At 33.0% G+C, this 21207-nt stretch overlaps 1 protein-coding gene across 15 annotated transcripts in view; it reads right to left on the bottom strand.

Annotated features, from left to right (window-relative positions):
• The window catches only part of VPS13B (vacuolar protein sorting 13 homolog B), a 763196-nt gene that overhangs the window by 403758 nt on the left and 338231 nt on the right, over positions 1–21207 (bottom strand). For all 15 annotated transcript variants that reach the window (XR_014255333.1, XM_082432674.1, XM_082432665.1 and 12 more), the window contains 2 exons: positions 15545–15672; positions 4715–4949 (listed from right to left, as the gene is read on the bottom strand). Coding sequence is in view for 14 of the 15 variants with exons in the window: in XM_082432674.1 (XP_082288800.1) it covers positions 4715–4949; positions 15545–15672 (363 nt within the window). In the remaining variant the exon portion in view is untranslated. The remainder of the gene's footprint in view (positions 1–4714; positions 4950–15544; positions 15673–21207) is intronic.

The following is a 21207-nucleotide window of genomic DNA, read 5'->3' as shown; positions in this document are numbered from 1 at the left end:
CTTGTTCACAAGTAAGGCTGATTAAAGACAAAGCCCTAGGCCAGTTAGTACTGTAGAACTTAACAGGACACAAGGCTTGTATGCAAATGGCTACGATACTAATGTTAGGGTAAACTAGAAATAAAACTGCCCCATTTTTCTGCTCTCTACATGACCCAACTAAAACTCTACCAGAAAACTGAACTTTGAACAGAGTAAGAAAAATACTGATAACCACAGCCAATCCTGTAAGTTCTAACTCAAATTTTTAGTATATGAGTGGCATAAAAACCTCTAACAAGGAATTTAGTTGCAAGTGTTCCTGAACTGGTAATACTCCCAATGTATCAGAAGTAAATTCAAGTATGTATAGGAGGAATCTTTCGGCTACTCTTCAAAAAATTTCTATAGACAAATTTCCAAAGAAAATAAATAACCTCTCTCCCTATAAAAAAGAACAAAGAATGCACAAGGAATACTAGGCCTAGTAGGGAAGAGTCGGCAGGAATTAGACAATAATATAAAATAAATGATTCATGTATCAAGAAACACAAGGAAGCCTTGAAAATTATGAATAAAAAGGAGTTTTAAAAATCAATCAAAATGAAACAAATATCATAAGTAAAAATTTAAATTTAATAAAGTGCTATAAAGTTCAGAAACAGGTAAATTAATTTATGGTTTTAGATGTCAAGATGCAGTTTGAATCTGAAGAAAGAGAGGCTCGCAAGGAACTAGAGAAGATCTCCTGGGTGCTGGTAATATTTTTGATCTTGATTCAGATGTAGGCAACAGGGGTAGGTTTATTATAAAACGTATCAAGTTGTGAACTAAGAGTTGTGCAGTTTTCTATATGATATATTTGAATTCTATAAAAGTTTATTCAAAAAATTCAATGAATAACTGTTTAACAGCATATTAGACCCAGCTTTAAAAAATTAATGAAATGGAGGATCAGATTAAAGAAATTACTGAGAATGCAGGTCAGCAAGTCAAAGAGAAAAAATATAAAAGTACAAAGAAGAGACAAGAATAATACAGTAAAAATGTGAAAAATTCTAAAATATATGTAAGAAAGAATGAGGCACAGGCAGTATCTGAAGAGATTATGCCAGAAAACTTGCAGAACTCATAAAAGACACCAACACTAAAACTTTAAAACACAAAGACTTAAAAAATTCTGAAAGCTGCCAGAGAGGAAGGACAAAATACCTTCAAAGAAACACAAACTGCAAGTGGACATTGCAGATAAATATTTTCATTGTCAATAGGACAATGAAAAGCAAGAGTCAGCCCAATGTAATTTTTAATGGGTCAGACAAAAATAACTACCAACAAAGAAATTATATATCCAGCAATGTATCTTTCAAAAAGCAGGGCAAAATAAAGACATTTTCAAACAAACAAAATTAAGTTTGCTAACAACATATCATCACAAAAAGGCAAAAGGAAAATGATCTGAGATAGAATAAAGGACTGAATTGTAAGAAGGAATGTCTAGTAAGGCACTAGTATAGGAGTCCACAAACATGGCCCATGACCAAATCTGACTATCAGATTTTGTAAATAAAGTTTCATAGAAACACAGTCATGTCAGTTCATTGACATATTGCCTACGGCTGCTTCTGCACTCCAAAGCAGAGTTGAGTAGTTGCAACAAGACCACGTAACTGGTAAAAGTGAAAATGTTTACTATCTGGCTCCTTACTAAATAAATTTTCCAAACCCTGCCCTGATTATATATATGCAATAAATATAAGCAATTATTTTTTTAAGTGATAACCCATTAATCCAGAGAGGATGATTGAATTAAAGTAGTTTAACACCTGTGTGTTGTTCAGGAGCAGAGTAAATAACTTGATTTAATGCATAATTTAATAAATTAAATATGCAGCTTAATATTTCTAGGACCAGAGTTGACTTTGAGGAAAGGGTGTTAATTTCTAAGATTGAAAGAAAAAATAGTTAAGGAATAATTTCCAATCTAGTAGGAGAAAAAAGGAATTAAAATAACATATATTACAGTATAAAGGAAAAAAACTGTTATTTAAACAACTAAATAAATTCAAACAAGATAGTGAACAGATAACAGGAGAAATGGAGGATGGGAGAAATGGGAGAAAATATTTGCAAATCACATATCTATTAAGGGTCTGATATCAGAATATATAAATAACTCTTACAACTCAACAATAAAGAGACAAATAACCCAACTAAAAAGTGGGCAAAGGATTTGAAAAGGGACTTCCCTGGTGGTCCAGTGGGTAAGACTCCGTGCTCCCAATGCAGGGGGCCCGGGTTTGATCCCTGGTCAGGGAACTAGATCCTGCATACATGCTGCAACTAAGAAGTCCACATGCCACAACTAAGAGTTCGCATGCTGCCACTAAAGAGTCTGCATGCCGCAAGTAAGAAGCCTGCATGCCACAACTGAAAATCTCGCATGCCACAACGAAGATCCCACGTGCCGCAACTAAGACCCAGTGCAGCCAAACTAAATTTTAAAATATTTTTTAAAAAAAGAAAGGATTTCAATAGAAGAAGAAAATACAGAACAAGATCTACAAATGGCCACTGAGCACATGAAAAGATGCTCAACATCATTAGACATTTTGGAAATGAAAATCAAAACCACTAGATACCACTTCCCACCCCCTGAGAAGGCTAGAATCAATAAGACAATAACAAGACAACAATAATAAGTGGTGACACAGATATGGATAAATTAATATTGTAAATCAACTATACTTCCACATGAAAATATGTGAATAAATTAGAACCTTCATTCATTGATGTGGGATTGTAAAATGGCACAGATATTTTGAAAAACAGTCTGTCAATCCCTCAAAAGCTAAGCACAGTTACCAAATGACCCAACAATTCTACTATATATATCTAATAGAAATTAAAACATATGTCCATGCAAAACAGTGTACAAGAATGATCATAGCAGCATTATTCATAATAGCCAAAAAGTGGAAACAACACAAATGTCCATCAAGTAATCAATGAATAAATAAAATGTGGTATATCCATAAAATGAATTATTCAGCCATAAAAAGGAATGAAGACATACATGCTATAACAATGGTTCTATGAAAGAAGTGAAAGATGGCTTCTTTCACATACCACTTATAATGGTACGTGAAAGAAGCCAGTCACAAAAGACCACAAATTTTGTTATTTCATTCATATGAAATGTCTAGAAGAAGCAAATTCATAGGGATAGAAAGACAAGTGGTTCATAGGGTCTGGGGGGAAGGGAGAAAGAGGAGTAAGTGCTAATGATATACCAATTCTTTTTAGGATGATAAAACTCTTCTAAAATTGTATGGTGATGGTTGCATAAAAATTGTAAATACACTAAAAATCATCTAACTGTATACTTTAAAAGGAAGAATTTTACAATATGTGAATTTTATCAGTGAGTTTTAACAAAAAGTCAAGGTACAAATCATTTTAATCTTACAAAAATTATTCCAGAGTTAAAATTTTTAAAAAAAGGAGGAAGCACTCCCAGCTCACTTTATGAGCTTTATGAGCTCACTTCACTCTAGCATATCTTTGATATGACATGTAATAGCTATTGTGATAATAAGGAATTCCCTATAACCAAAAACAAATAACAAAGAACGGCTATGTCCAATATGCTAGAGAAATTATCAAGACAAAGAGCACTTAAGAAGAACTCTAAAGAAGTTCCTTCTAACTCTCACAATTCTATGATTTTATGATAATGGTATTCATATCATTAAGTACCAACATTAATTTCTGCCAGTAAAATCATGCTTACTTTTGATAAACCTACGAAAACTAGATTTCAATGGAAATTTCAATAGAGAAAAGGAGAGAGAAATCGACATTAAGTCAAAATCAAAAATTGCAGACTGTACCTGCTTTTCAATAACAGTACTGTGGTAATCTGAACGATATCAGGATTCAGACACTTACATCCTAATAATATGAACAAGGTGTTGACCTATTTAGCACTGTCAAAAAATTTGAGGCTTGTTATTAAAATATAGATTCACATTATTTACTTTGTGACTCAAAACTTTTCCAGGTTCACACAGTTTGAAATGAATACATCAAAGTTCAAAAGGGTATGAACCTGCAACTGAAAACACTGCAACATCAGAAATCAAGTATTTACTGAAGAAAGATCCATGGCTCCAATCATCACACAATTATCTACTTTATTTAAATAAATGAGTAATCTAGAAATATATGCTTGCTGTAAATAATGTATTCATTTGATTATGTATTTATGATACATCCATTCGTAAGTCAAGTGGCTTAAATTAAAATCAACCTACTTATAATTCTTAGTTCAGCCTAATGCAAACATCTGAAACCAACTTTCTTCTCAAGTTAATTTTGTCTATGTTTAGCATTTCAGTGATTATACTGTATTCTATATGATCTTTTGTAGATAGTCTCTCTCTCTCTCTCTCTCTCTCTCTCTATATATATATATATATATAGTCTCCATATATATAAAAGGTGTGGCTATCAATAAACATCATCACTTAGTTCATTCACTTTGTATATCTCTCTTTGTAGATCCACTTTGTAGATCACTTAGTTCATTTCCATGCAGTTCTTTCAATGAGAAGACTGATTCAGAAATGCACTGGCATTAAAAAAAAAAAAAAAGCAGTAAAACTAAAAATATCAGTATAAAATATAATAACCATAGGATAATAACCATAGGAAGACTTTTTAAAAAAAGTACCTTCTTCAAGGATGGGTCGTGGGATGACAAAAGGAATCTCCTGCAGAGGTTCCATATACTTGTGGCCAGCACTAACAATTTTTATTTGAGGCAAACAGAGAACAAGTGTTCCTGGCATGCTGGTTTGTCCATGGTACCAACTTCTTACTGTTCCAGGAATGTCACCAGATACAATTGTACTTGGGGAAGGCAAGCTATCACTTGGGATGAACACACAACAAGATTGTACTTCAAGCTAGAAAAGAAAAGCAGAATCAAAATATTTGGATCAGACTAAATTTGAGAGTAAATGTATCCTCAAACATCTAATAACTTTACTAGAATACACAGGCAAGCCAAAAAAAAGAAAATGCCCCATACTTATGTCTTTATGAGTTACTTTCACTAAAGAATACAACAAACACTTGAAAAGGTATTGTTTCTTGCTATAAATTTGATCAAAAGAGCACAGTGACATGAAATGAAAACATATCTGCCTTTCCACAGCTCTTTCCAAGAAACATGATTGAGTTAGAAAATGTGCTGGCAAAAAAAGGTGAGAAAATCCTCCTTTTTTTGCAGTTCATTACATTTTGTTAACACCAGCTAAGGCCTTAGAACGGACTAGCATTTTATTACTCTTACTTTAAAAAATAAAAAACCACAAACAGCTATTTCTATGTGAATTTCTCCCTTACTTCACATACTGAAATTTAAGAAAAGAATATTTTAAATGTTCAGATTACATCTCTAGACAAACATTAAAGGAGAACATGTTTATAACATATAGTAATGAAGAAAATTCAGGAGACTTAAAAATCAGAGTGCTATTCCCTACTTTTATCATACTTCGACTTATTACCTAAATTATGATTTCATGTGAAATTTTTATGTTCCCCTATCCCCAGTGTAGTTACTTAGGTTGCCAGACCCTAACAGAGTTAAAGTAAGACTAAGCAAGACCAAATAAAAAATTGAATACATCATGAGTTTTTAATTCAAAAGCAATGTAAGTTGAAGCCTATTAGTCTTAGGTGACTCTCTTACAAGGTAATATTCTGTACCTGGTTAGTAAACTGCCCAAACAGCCTACCATACTTAAATTATTTTTAAGAAAATACAAAATAAAACCTTTAATTTTCTATAAAATATTTGGCTTACAAAGGTATTATCTAATAAAAACTAAAATTTGTTTGCTTGAAAAATGTTTGGATAGTCTAGCAACTTAAAATAACAAAGAGATCATATTTTATAAAACATAACTAAGAATAAAGTAATATACCTTCTCTTGGGGTTAATATATTCCTTAGTGAGAGCATGATATGTAACGGCACTGGAATTCCTTGATATGATAAATAATTTGCCAGTCTTACAAATTAAGTACACTTACTCATCTTCCCTTCAATATTTCTGTGCATGGACAAACTGATGAACTCAGTGAAGAAAAATATAAGTAAAATTTTGCAAAAAAAAAAGTACGTTGGTTCATGAAGTATGAGATTTTTTTAATTTTAGAATTTTATCTTGTAGCTTAGATAATTTAAGCATGTATATGGTTAAGTAGTTCATTGTCGATTTAAGATCACAACATTGTTAACTTCTGAAATAGAAGTGAATATTGTCTCAGATGTATTACATTTATGTTTTAAAATATAGAACAATGCATTAGTGATGTTAAAGTGCACAAGTTAAAGTGGCACACTGACAGCATATTCTCCTATATTAATTATGGTTTTAAGGTCAAACAATGAAGGGTCAGTGTTTAACACTTTATGTTAGATTTTTTAAAATATTTATTTATTTATTTAATTTATTTGGCTGTGCCGGGTCTTAGTTGCGGCATGTGGGATCTTCATTGTGGCACACGGGATCTTCATTGCAGCATGTGATATCTTTTAGTTGCGGCATACGAACTCTTGGTTGCGGCACGTGGGATCTAGTTCCCTGACCAGCAATCAAACCTGGGCCCCTTGCATTGGGAGTACGGAGGCTTAGCCACTGGACCACCAGGGAAGTCCCTGTGTTAGATATTGATGCTATGTTGAAAAATGCTTCCAACAATGTGAGATAATTAGTTTAATATGCCGCCGTACACAGATTTATACATAGATGTCCTGAGAAACAAATTTAAATTGTGCCAAAATCACAATATATTCCAAATTTCCACTAATTTGGAAATAAATTATTTAATCAAATTAAAACAACCCGAGCAATGCATACAGAATCAACAGTATGTTAGCCTGACATACATAACAACTGTAAAAAATAAACTTTCTAAAAAATGATGTATATTGTGGGGATTCTTTTAATGATAAGAACTAAAACATATACATAATCCAAATTGTTCAAACTTATTATAATGTTACATCTATTATGTATACTAAAGCTATCACATAAATCTTTTTACACTTTTAAAATAACTGTTAAACTGTATGTCTAAAATTGTGGTTTTAATGTAAAATGTTGAGTGATTTATATAAGTGAATACAAATCTGCAGCAGTAAATTTTGTATTAATGTAAGGATCTGACAATCCAAGGGAAAGAAAATGAAGTAATCTGCCAGTAAGAAGTCCTCAAACCGGGGGTCAGATCATGTTCATGGAAACCATCTGGTTGGGACCCTCTGAGCCACACCAAACACAAATGATCTTTTAAAAAAATATCCTATTCATTAATGCATCACAGCTGCACTGAGTGTTACTTCATTTTTCCATGGCAACATCCTTTCTGTTTCAAGGATCTTATTTCAGTTTTGGTAGCAACATGTTCTTTTGCCAATATTGAACACATTCATGTGTTAAAGTGAAGGGATTATTACAAATTCTTGAAGTAGAACCACCTCTATTTTGATTCCTATTAGGTCAAGGGCTACATATCTAAGTATCATATGCCGAGGATAAACCAATAAAGTAGAAATTATTCGGTATTATTTTAATAAATGAAATGATTGTCATGCATTTTTTCTTAAGTTCCAAGTTCCGTTTTTTCTGAAGTTTCAAGTGCTGTTTGAAAAGATATATGCCATTTGTACCCCCATCCTCCATAAGTAAGATTTGGTAAACTTTGATTTTTCTAATTTGTGTGCTCTATAACTGTGACCATAACTCAGTTAAAAAGAAGAGACTAAGACAGGTTTCATTTACACATTAACCTAATATAAGCATTTTAATTAGCCCACTGTCCATTATATGAATAACTTTATATAAATGTTTTAAAATGTCACACCATATTTTCTGCCCTTTTAAATAACGCTCCTATTTCCCAAATAACATGTTTTCCTTTCTTCAAAACTTGAAACTTGGACTTCCCTCGTGGCACAGTGGTTAAGAATCCGCCTGCCTATGCAGGGGACATAGGTTCGATTTCTGGTCCGGGAAGATACCACATGCTGCGGAGCAACTAAGCCTGTGCGCCACAACTACTGAGCCTGCGCTCTAGAGCCCGCGAGCCACAACTACTGAGCCCGCATGCCACAACTACTGAAGCCCTCACACCTAGAGCCAATGCTCCACAACAAGAGAAGCCACCGCAATGAGAAGTCCGCACACCGCAACAAAGAGTAGCCCCCGCTCACCACAAGTAGAGGAAGCCCGTGCACAGCAACGAAGACCTAACGCAGCCATAAATAAATAAATAAATAAATTTATTAAAAAAAAAAAACCCTTGAAACTTTAGTGATAATTATAGTTAGAAAATTTCTACAGAATGAAATGTTCTCTGCATGAATGTATTTTACTCCTCAGGAAACAGTTTCAAGTAAAAAATAAAAGTGAAGAAACATTGCAAGTTGTATTTTCATTCACTTTTTCTTTCTTTTATTCATGCATTCTTTAACATCCACCATTAACTGAGATGGAAGTCAGGAAAACAGAGACAAAAGACATAGTCCCAGCATTTAAGAAACTTGAAACAAGAGGATTTTAAAATACTAGTAGCCTTACATAATTTTCACTAGAGCATAATAAAGTCTATAATGTCAGACACTGTGCTTATTTTGTTCATGCTACAGTCTCAGTTCATAGTACAGCACCTAGCATATACTAGGTATTAAATAATTGTTAAATAAGTGAACACAATTATTTTTATTAGCACCAGATATTGATGTTAATTAAAATAATTGTTTAATGCATGTTGTTCATCATTTCATTTCACAGAGACACCTAGTAATTAATAAAATTGACTTGTCAGCCAGATGGGTTCATCTCCAGCTGTGGAATCTTTGACAAGTTATTTAGTCTCTCCATGACTTCAGTTTCTTCATCTGTAAAGGGGGGAAATCAGCTTTGATATAAAGATGTAACATATTAACTGCCATCTAAATGTTCGCTAAATAAACAAAGCCAATGAACATACACTAAATATCTACTATACACTAGATCCATATATTAGTTCTCATGGATTTATAAAAGATGTTCACAATCCTTTTATTTTAAAATGCTGTTGCTTATGGTTTAGCTATCTATGCATACAGAGGCCAACAAAGTAAGTAGTATTATATCTGCACTATGAAACATAAATAAGCTACAGCCCAAATTGTTTTCTTTTTCTATAAACTCTCAATACATTATGAAAATATTTGGGATATCTTCCCATTTCGTAGAAATCTAAATATACACAATTTAGGGCATTAGTTAAAAACCTCAAAAGTGCACCTTGTCTTCTTTTCCACAGTGAGTGTTACAAATCTCCACACTTTTCCCATAGATACTTGTCAAGGGAAGACATGAAAAAAATTCCTAGATTTGTATTCCAGACTTCCTCTTTCTAACAAACTACCAGGCAACTGCTGTCACTTTCTCAATGCCTATAAATAAAAATATAGCCCTGTGTGCAAATTTTAAGTATTAAAGGAAATAATTACTTTCATAATTAGTGTGATTGACAACTGATGTGTCTAGCCTAAAATGTCTTATCTCATCCTGGAGATAAGCCAGGAAGTTCACTGGACTTGAGAACATTAAGTGTATCGTGCAATAACTGCATCACTGGTCATACGCTATATATAACTTTCTGGGAGAAAAAATTCAATTGCTCTAGCTTAACTGGCTTATGGTGCTTGAGAAACTTTGACATTCTCACCAAAATCTCACAGAACGTGGAAAATCATTCCCTAAAAGGAATAAAAGGTTATTAGCAAAAAGAAGGAGATCAGGATGCTTTGTATGGAAAATAAAGTGTCCATTACACTATACTGTCCACAGTCAGAAGACTTCAGAAACTAAATAAAAACACCCAGGAAATGCCATAGGACAGCAACACGATCTTCAATGTAAAAGACAAAAAGACTTGAGTTTGGCAAAAACCAGGATAATGTTCTCCTTTATTAGTGAATTCTAAGCCAGAGTACTTCTATTTTGTCAACCGCTTGCCATTGCCAATTATGTGGTTCTGGAATAAAAAATGTAATAGACAGGAGCTTTGCTGATGAGCAGACGGAGAAAAATTGCAAAAACAATGAGTTTATGCTAATCTGTGGTGAAAAGGACCCCCCCAAACCAAATTCATATTAAAAAATTGTTCAGCACTACATTTAGCACTATAAAACAATCCAATAACAATTAAGTATGCAAGTTCTTTTTCCCACTGAAAAACAAATAGGTTATCACAAATATTGTTGATGTCTTAATGCAATGTACGTCTTTCTAAAATAAGTAAAAAAGTTCATGGGCTTAGCAAATATCAACTTTGGCTCCAAAATCAACTTTCCAGAAACTCTGATTCCAAGCACATTTACTTGCTCAAACTTTCATTAAAAGAATAATCCTTAGATGGCTTTAAGTTATGATGTTTTGTTTAATCTGATGACAACTTCAGGGTTTTCTTTTTTATACTTTGGCTCATAAAACGTCTTGGACAATGGACACAACTTTTTAAAAAACTCAGTTTTAGGGCCTAGATTTTGATCACTGAATCAGAATCTAGTTTTATTTTTGAACTTTTTCAGAATATATTAACATTCGGAAATGTGTAATACAGGCCTGGGACTAGGAGTGAGGCAAGCAAGGTGCCTTGATCATTTTCAAAATAATCTATACAAATATATATAATTTAGTACTTCCATAATTAAATGTTAATTTATACACAATAAGCTTAGTCAACTGAGGAACAACAGAGTAAACTGTACACTTAAAAAAATGGTTAAGGTAAATGTTACATGTGTATTTAGCCAAAATAAAAAATAAAAAAAAAAAGAAAGAAGGAAAAAAAAGAGCAACATCAGTATCTTTACTTATAACTAATCCATAATGACATAAAAGATTAAGTTCATTGTTCGTGATAAAGCTAATGAAGGCACTGCATCATTACAAAACAAGCAAAAGAACCAAAAGAATTACATAAGAACATTAGAATTGGAAATATCTTAAACATTACTTAATCTAGCCATTTCATATTACAGATAAACAAAGTTAAGCCCAGAGTTAACATCCAGAATCTGATAGTGCTGAACAATGGCTCCTTGAAATTCTATACATCCTTGGCTTCCTTGAACTCTCTGACCTTTCCTTCTACATTTCTGATGATTCCTTTAGGGTTTGCTTCAAGGATACTTTCTCTTATACTGACTACGTTGGAAATGGTATTTGCTTGGCCCACTGCTCTTTCAACTTAACATACTTTTCTGAATTCTCCTAGTTATAACCATCTGTAGATGATTTCCAAAATTATATTTCTTCCTTAAACTCCAGATATGAATATTCAGTCTAAGAGATACCTGGATATCTCACAGGCATTTCAAATACATGTGTAAATTCAAACTCCCAATTTGCTGCTAACCTTGAAAAGCTGCTTCTCCTATCATGTAATGGCATCACTATCTACCCAGATCAGAACCTGGAATGCCAATTAAGACTCCCTCCTTTCTCTTATTCTCCAAATCCATAAGTCACTAGGTTCTGGTGACTTTACCTTAAGTCTCTCAGGGTTTGCTGTCTAACTTTCCCTATCATCTAGCGTTTTGAAACCATTGTTTAATATACTTTATCCATTTTTTGGTTGTTTCAGGCAGCAAGATAAATCTGGTCCCTGTTACTTCATCCTGGGCAGAGGAGGATGTTCGCCAGAATATCTTATGTTGTGGAACATTCATGTGTTTACTTATTGGCTTACAAATATCATAACAATCTCATATTGCTTGGAATCTTAAATTGGAAGATTTTCCTAGAGCCGTCAAATTATCAGGTAACCTAATACTAGCTTTCTTAGTCCCTGTTACAATGACTTCTCAAAACGATATCAAAAATGGGTAATTACACTAAATTAGTCCATTTTTTTTTAATGGAATGGGTAAAGGGAATGAGGTTATTTTGGGTACAATTACTTATATCATCATGAAATAATATTTAGAACCAAAGTAAACTTCAAACAGCTATATATTCTTTATAGCTATTATATTCTGGAGAATGCTATAAAGTCATCTAATTCTATAAATCAATAAATACTAATCTGAGAGAGTATCCAAATTCACCATGAACCTGGCAGAGCATGCCCTAGGTATCCTTTCAGTAAATGACATTTACCTTGACATCTCCATTTTTCTTTTGGATCATAAGAGTTTTCTAAGGGATCTAAGAGACACTCCCCACAAAATGCTTCATAGAATGGTTCTTTGCCTTTATACTGCTAGACCAACAGAACTGTTATATTTCTTTTGTCTCCTCAGCATCTAGCATGATCTATAACAAATGTTAAGTGCTGAATGTGAGAATGAATGAAAGAAAAATGGAGGGAAAGAGCATTCTATAATGTATTACTAGGCAACTAGCTGTTTTAAAAAATAAACAAGTTTATACTAGGGTACTAAAAGGTTAACATGCTTATGATCGTTAAGTAAATACTTATATTCCAACAGAAATTTTTGGGAAATACAATGTTTAACAGAAAGGATATAAGAAATTTCATAAAGTGAAGTAGGACATATTAAAGAGCAATAGGGCCTTGGAGCCAATCCTCAAATTATATTCCACCTCTTCATCAACTCCAGAGCTACATTTCTGAGGAAAGTACAAGATAATTAATATTAAAAAGACACATAAAGTCCAAGAGATCTGTTACAGTCCCACTATAGTAGAACTTCTATTTCTATATATATATATTGCATATACATATTTCATACATATGAAATGAATACTATATAAGCTTATTTTGGTATCAAAGCACTTTCACTAGAATAGAGGAAGAAAACTGAGCAAAAAAAGAAAGGAGCTGTGTTGCCAGGAAAAGAAAGCTGTAGATGAGAGTCAAAAGAAAGCAAATTTTTGTAGTAGCATAGACATCAAAATTTAAGAGATATGTCCATGAAAATCTATTACACACTAAATAAGTCTCAGAAAAGACACAAAGAAAACATACCTTTCCTACCACAGTTTTTGGTCCCAGTTTAATGAAATCAAGATACAACTAACTTCTGAATACAACTGGCTTAAAGTACAGTGCTAACGAAAAAAATGACATGTAAGGTAAAGTGCTAGAAAGAGATCTAATAATATTTGGATTATTCCTTTCTTCCATGAAATATTATTTGTGTCAAACTATAATTTAGAACCTCAGATTGAACTATAATCAGATGAGTTCACTGTTATTTATTTATATAGTAATTATAGTAGAAATATGTGCTCAAAGTAGTTACTCGTCTTCTTAACTAATCACTTTAGCATTTACATTTATTGACTACTAAATACACCATAGATTACTCTCTCTAGAAGATTACAAAATAATACATAACAAGAGGATGGGTATTACTCATCAGGGAAAAAACATTTATTTTATTGGTGATTTAAATAGTAGAAACAGAATGTGTTAAAACAGTGCAATTAGAGGACCACATAAAGGTCAGTAAGGCATTATGTAGAAACACAAGAAATAAGAAAGACTTCTTAAGTTTATTTTTTTATGACCACAGACTGGAGTAAGCTAAGAATGCAGATTGAGGTTGACCAAATTGAGAAAAAGAATAAAACTGAGATACAGTTGCCCATGTACCATCCTCATTCCCATCAGTAATATATGTCCCTTGAGATTAAAGATCTTATCATAAGAGAAGCTACATATAATTAAGTGAATAAACATAAATAGTTACCAGGAGCAAAACTACACATGGTCTAGTTAGCTCTATCATGTGGCATGGGTAAATGTTTATACAAGGACTTAGTGATATACAATGGAAGAGATCATAAGGAGATAGTCTTTATTATAGATTAAAGAAAGTAACATTGAATATAAATGTTCAGCAATATCTTAAGAACACTGTCTGTTTTCTGCTTCTACAATCAATCTCAAACAATGTAAAGGCACTAAATGTTTCCTGCATTCATGTTGTCTCACCTTCCTATCTCACGCCACCAATGCATCAAAGGAACCTCTAGAGGAGGAGCACAGGTAAGTCAACACGAGGAGTTATTAGGATAATATTAACAGCAAAGGCCTCATGCTGGCAGAGATTGGTAAGACATAGCTGATGTCTGTGAAAAAGTCAACAACAAAAGAATGACAAAAACACTTTCTCTCTCCCCCCTCTTCTCTTAATTTTATATAAGCAGCATGCTCAGAAAAGAGAGGCTGTAAAAGATTGTCAAAACCCAGGTTACTGGCTCTTGTATTAAATAGTATTTCAAATACAGATGACCCTTGAACAAAACAAGGATTAGGGTCACTGAACCCTCGCAGCAGAAAATCCAGATATAACTTTACAGTCCACCCTTTGTATTCACTGTTCTGAATCCACGGGTTCAACCAACCACGGACCATGTAGTACTGAAGTATTGAAAAAAATCCACATATAAGTGGATCTGCACTGTTCAAACCCATGTTGTTCAAGGATCAACTGTAATCATATTTACATGATGATATTAGGGAACTGGAGATGTTTTTAGATATATTTCTAAAAAGTGATTTAATAAGGTTTTGTTATAGTAATCAGACTATATTTTAGCTATGCATAGGTGTTTGTATCACTTTTCTGTACTGCATAACAAATTACCACAAATGTAGCAGCTAAAAACAGCACATATTTATTATCTTGCAGTTTAGGTGGGTGAAGCATCCTGGTTTAATTTTAGAGATCATCTACCTTGTTCTTTCTTGTTCATAAGGTGGGAGCAACATTCTTTTGCAATTTTCTACATCTTAAACAGAAATGAAAGGCCCCAGTACTTAGATATTACTGTCTGGTACACATAAAATTCTATAAAGATGTCTCTGTTATCAGTCTTTCATATCTCCTTTCAAAGAGGAAAAAAATCTATACAAAAACTGAAAAACTGTTGAGTTACCCTTACCTAATTCCTACGAAATGAGATAAGCATTTAATTGTGTATTTTCATCAGTTAAAACATGATCTGGAAGAAGTGTAATTCAGTAAGATTAAATTATGTGTACTTAAAAGTGAAAATAAGTGAGAAGAAAATTTAATAACAATAAAATAGATAGTTACAATTATCATTTTCATATTTGGTTTGTAATTAGGTAGGAAAAATAATTAGATAACCCTTTCATTTTAATTCCAACTAAGTTTTTTATTTCAGTACTGAGATAAGAATGTTATTGGTATATTGACCATTTAAAATATTTCAAATAATGCTTAAAAGAAACAAAAAGTAAAATGAATTATTTTTTTTTAATTCAAATAACATTTCAAAATTTGTGTAATTTTATAACTTTATCAGGAAGAGCATGTGTTTCATATCATTTTATTAATAATATGCAAAGTGCACCAATAGTTTTCATTTAAATTATGAAAATGAGATGGTATACATGAGTGTCACCAGTGAGAAAATTTTTACCAATATTAAAGGAACTAAAAATTAAAAAGAATCATAAAAATTAAAACCATGATATTCTAACTTTCATTTTACCTGCAGTGTGAGACCCTTTACTGCATTCCATACTACTCCAATAAACTCTTTCATTCTTTCTTCAGGACTTCTACAGCCTTCAGCTATATTCAGCATGGCTTTCACAGGAACTGACAATGGTCTGGATTCTAAGAATAAGAATAGCTAGAGTTATTTAACATAAATGTACCTTACAGTTTCACATAAACATACAGAAAATACTTCCAATATTATTTCTTTCCTTGTTTAAAATTAAAACTTCTATATGAGATTATAAAATATCATATTAGATCATTTTATCTTAAAGAATTACTGATTTTTACAATTATTCAATACCAAGCAAACCTAATCTGTTAAAACTCAAGAGAGTGTTGATGACTCTTGTCAGGGATTGATAATTGGGAGGTAGGTTTGTGGAGCAATGGTAATGTTCTATTTTGTTAATACATGGATGTGTTTACATTGTGAAAATTTATTAAACTGTAACCTAACAATCTGTTCGTTTCTCAGCATGAAGTTAATACATCAATAAAAATCTTACTTGATGAAAAAGAAAATTCAACTACAAAGCACTTGCTTCATCCAAAATTGATACAAAATGTATCTTCCCGTATGTGAATTTTCCTGACAACAAAAGCTTACTCATAGTATCTCTCCATTTTTTTTCTTTTTTTCTTTTTTTTTGATGGTAACCAAAAGAAGCATTGATCACATAAAAGGCAGTTATATGTTATGAAAAATTTTGTTCATCTAAAATAAAGAACTTAGAGAACTTTGACAATTTTTATGATGTAAATTTCAGAAGTTAAATAATTATTTATAACAATATATTATATCTGGACAGATCCATATGTATTTATATATTTTAAGTTAATGCAAACATATAATTTATAGGTGCTATTTTAAATACCATAAAATAAATAAATCAGATCTTGCTTTTCAAGACTTTTACTAAGTTAAGTTTGATGATCATAGGACGGTCTCCAAAGTAACTGCTACCATATCACCACTATGAGAATGACAATTGCTGTATCTAGGCATACTTTCCCCCTCCTCTCAATTCGGGTCACATATTTGCAGATTTACAATATCTTAACGGCATGGAGCATAAACCTTTTATTCTCATAATCCCACAGTCTACCACATTATACATATTAGAAATTCAAAAAATGTTTGTTTAAAAGAAACAAAAACAGTTTGAGAGAGACCCATGGAGCTGGAAGCAGAGCATTCTAGGCAGATGGAACAACAATGTGAAGGCCCAGGATGGGAGTGTACTTAGGATTTTCAAGCAACAGTATAAAAGCAAGGATGGCTAGAACAGAGTAAGAGAGAAGTGGGAGACAAGGTCAGAGCTATCAACAGAGACCAAACCATACAGGGCTTACATAGGCCATGGTAAGGAGGCTGGGTTTACTTCGAGGGAGCCAGAATATGAAGATGGATTCTAAATACATTCATGAAATTAATGGACATATTTTGAGAGAATTTCTCTAGCTACTGTGCAGAAAACTGTCTACATAGATCAAGTATTAAAACAGGAAGACAAGTTGTGAGAGATGGTAGTAGCAATGGAGGTAGGAAGAAACAGTGAATTCCTGTATCCATTTCCAAGATACAGCCAACACGATTTACTGATGGACTAGAAGTTCAGTAAGAGAGAAAAGTAAACCAAGGACGCCGCCAAGGCTGTACATCTGATCAAACGGAAGAATGGAGCTGCACGGGAAGAGAATCAAGAGGAAAAGAAATTTAGTTTTAGAATGGTCATGTTGAGGTTTTCATTACATGTTCAGATGAAGATATCCAAGTAGCATGTGGATAAACAACAACAAAAAATGGAAAAGAATATGAACAGATAATTCATAGAAAAATATAATTTAGCCAATAAACTTATTAAGAGAAGCTCAACTTTGCTAACAATGAAAAATTAAGGCAACAAACAGATATCCTTTTCAACTGTCATTTGGCAAACATTTTAAAGAGTTAGTTTGTATTTTTAAAAATCTGACATTATCTAAGCTCCTTGTTAGAATGTTTTGTATACAGGGAATATAAATAAGTATAGTCCACAGAGTGGAATTACAAGACAGGACATTTTGTATTTATCAAAATTTAAACATGCAAGTTTTTATAAAAAATAATCTCATTTCTAAGACCCTATGCTACAGAAATACTAAAACATATGAGACATGCATACCAACAATTTATAAAAATGTTTAGTATCAGCAGTATTATTTGAAATAGCGAAACAGAGGGAGGGAGGGAGGGGTAAGGGGAGAAAGAAAGTGCTAAGCAACTTATCTGTCCATCAAAAAGGAAATGGTTAAATTAACTTTGAAATACCTGTCATAAGGATGGTAATTCAATCATTTAAAAATGAGGAACAGTTAAACATATGACAGAAATCATATTTTTGATATCTTATGAAGTGAAAAAATATATATATATATATGTGTGTGGTATAATCCAAATATGTTTTTAAAACAGTATGTGAGTTTGAGCATGTATTTGTCTATCTCATACATAGAAAGAGTTATAGAAGGGTAAAATACAAACCCTTGACAGAGGTTACCTCTGAGGACAGTACAAAATGGAATTGATGAGGGGTAAGGGGGAGGAGGTGTTTAACTTTTTACTGTATATTTCAGAATTAATGTTTTACAACAATGAATTACCTATTATAATTTTTAAAATAAAACACACTTTAATTTACTTTCCATTTACTTGGACTTCATTGTTATTCTTTTATATTTTAGCAGTTATGAGAAGAAAATGGCTACATAAACTTATTACAGAACTCTGCCAATTTAACTAACTAATTTAAATGTAGATCAACCACATAAAAGCCTTCACACAGCTGTTTAGAGAAGCTTTATTCATAATCGCCAAAACTTGGAAGCAACCAAGATGTCCTTCAGTAGGTGAACTGCTAGAAAAAATGTGGTACATCTAGAAAATGGAGTATTACACATCACTTAATAGAAATGAGCCATAAAAACACATGGAGGAAAGTTAAATGCATATTACTAAGTGAAAGAAGCCCATCTGAAAAGGCTGCATACTGTATGATTCCAAATATATGACATTCTGGAAAAGGCAAAACTATGGAGACAATAGTTAGGAAGGACAGAGGAGCAACAACAGGCAGAGCACAGAGAATTTTTAGGGCAGTGAAACTACTCTGTATGTCACTATGACGGAGGATACATGTTATTATACATTTGTCCAAACTGAAGGAACGTATAACACCATGAGTGAACCCTAATGAAAACTATGGACTTTGGGTGATAATGATGGATCAATATAAATTCATCAATTATAACAATGTACCACCTTGGTGGGGGATTTTGATAATGAGGGTGACTATGCATGTGTAGGGGCAGGGAATATGTGAGAAATCTCTGAACCTTCCCTTCAATTTAAATCTGAGCCTAAAACTGCTCTAGAAAATAAATTCTATAAATATATATTTTTTAAATGCAGACAAATTTTTTTGTTTATTATTGGTTGCGTCGGGTCTTCATTGCAGCACGCGGGGTCTTCATTGCGGCATGAGGGCTTCTCTCTAGTTGTGGTATCAGGGTTTTCTCTCTCTAGTTGTGGCGCGTGGGGTCCAGAGAGTGTGGGCTCTGTAGTTTTCGGCACGTGGGATCTTCGCTGAGGCGCACGAGCTCAGTAGCTGCAGGATGCGGGCTTAGTTGCCCCGCGGCATGTGGGATCTTAGTTCTCTGACCAGGGATTGAACCCACATCCCCTACATTGGAAGGCGGATTCTTTACCACTGGACCACCAGGGGAGTCCCAAGACCAAATTTTAAAACTCTTTGAAACCATGGATACCAAAGGTTTCCACAAAAGTTGCTTATGGTCAAATTTTAAAATCTACTGATACAGAATATTAGTGTTGTATAAATAATGTTATCACAGTCTGAAAATAAGTCCATCTAATAAATGATAATATTATCAAGCAGATGGGGCACCATTACCTGATTGCTAAGTAATATTTCAAGTCACTATTAACCAAAAAAGCCACACGTTTATTGTAAATGCTGAATTTGCTGATAGAATGATTTAAGAAGTTAAAGGAGGTGCTGAAATCTATATGTGGCTTAAAAGTGCTTTCCAAAAAGCAATGAAAAACACAGTCAGTTTAAAATTCTCATTAAATAGCATGATCTGGCTATTAGAAGTGTAAAAGCACACTATTTTGGATATACTAATTTTCTTTTTTTTAAACATCTTTATTGGAGTATAATTGCTTTACAATGGTGTTTTAGTTTCTGCTTTATAACAAAGTGAATCAGTTATGCATATACATATATCCCCATATCTCCTCCCTCTTGCATCTCCCTCCTACCCTCCCTATCCCACCCCTCTAGGTGGTCACAAAGCACCAAGCTGATCTCCCTGTGCTATGCGGCTGCTTCCCACTAGCTCTCTATTTTACATTTGGTAGTGTATATATGTCCATGTCACTCTCTCACTTCGTCCCAACTTACCCTTCCCCCTCCCCGTGTCCTCAAGCCCATTCTCTGCATCTGCATCTTTATTCCTGTCCTGCCCCTAGGTTCTTCAGAACCATTTTTTTTTCTTAGATTCCTGGATATACTAATTTTCAATCCATCATATTATCTAAAAGACAATAGGAAGACAAGTTTGTTTTTTAAAAAGAAAAAAATTTTTTTTCTGTAATCATGTATATTTTACAGGTAGCACATGTATACTCCATAAAACTGCCAATCTTGAGCCATACTTTATTTAATCGAAACTTCTGTAACATCTACTACATGCCAGGGACTGCTATAAGCGCTTTACAAATATTCACCAATTTAAACCTCATAACAACTCCATGAGGAAGACACTATTATTTACTCTTATTATCACCATTTTCAGATAAGGAAACTGATCACAGAGAGGTTAAGTAACCTATCCTAAGTCACCCAGCTGATAAGCGGCAAAACAGTAATAAGAAACTAAGCAGTCTAACTCCAAAGTCCAGGCTTTTTAACTACTATGCTATGATACCTCTTCTGTTTTTTCATACCTTGTGCAATGGCTTCCATTTCTACCAAATACATAATACATGTATATTTCTACTAAGGATCTTGGTACTGCAAATAGTTCAGAAAATATATTTGTTCATTCTCACTGGAGCTATATAAACCCTACATTTAAGATTGTACTCTGATATCCATTACACTTCTTGTTTTCAACAATAAATAAGGTAATTTTGAGACCCAGACTTTACTGGTTAAAATAATCACTTCTTAGGCATGTATCATCCAACTTGGTACAATATTATTCCTTCATTTCTATGCCATGCAAAAAGTACCACACTTAAAGTCAACTTATGGTTTCAGCTGTGCCAGTTGCCATATGGCTTTGGGAAAGCAATTTAATCTAAGTGTCAGAAGTTAATAATAATTATGTCCAATGTCAAGAATACTGTTCACATTAAATGTTGTAATGTATATTAAAAAGTTCATTAAAGTACTTTAAATACAGAGAATAATGATGATTAAAAATTAATTGATTATAAGATATAGAAAAGAACTTGAAGGTTACCAGATCTGAAACAAAATGACTTCTTTTCTATCACAATCAACCTATTGTTTTAGTTCTACCTTAAATGCCATTTCCTGAGAAATGGTCACTGAATTCCCCAAATTAGATTTGGCCCTT

The sequence above is a fragment of the Balaenoptera physalus genome (genome assembly GCF_965194825.1).
Source record: "Balaenoptera physalus genome assembly, chromosome: 17".
NCBI classification, from domain to species: Eukaryota; Metazoa; Chordata; class Mammalia; order Artiodactyla; family Balaenopteridae; genus Balaenoptera; species Balaenoptera physalus.
Note: the sequence above shows the minus strand (reverse complement) of the source record. Positions and strands in the feature narration are given on the sequence as shown.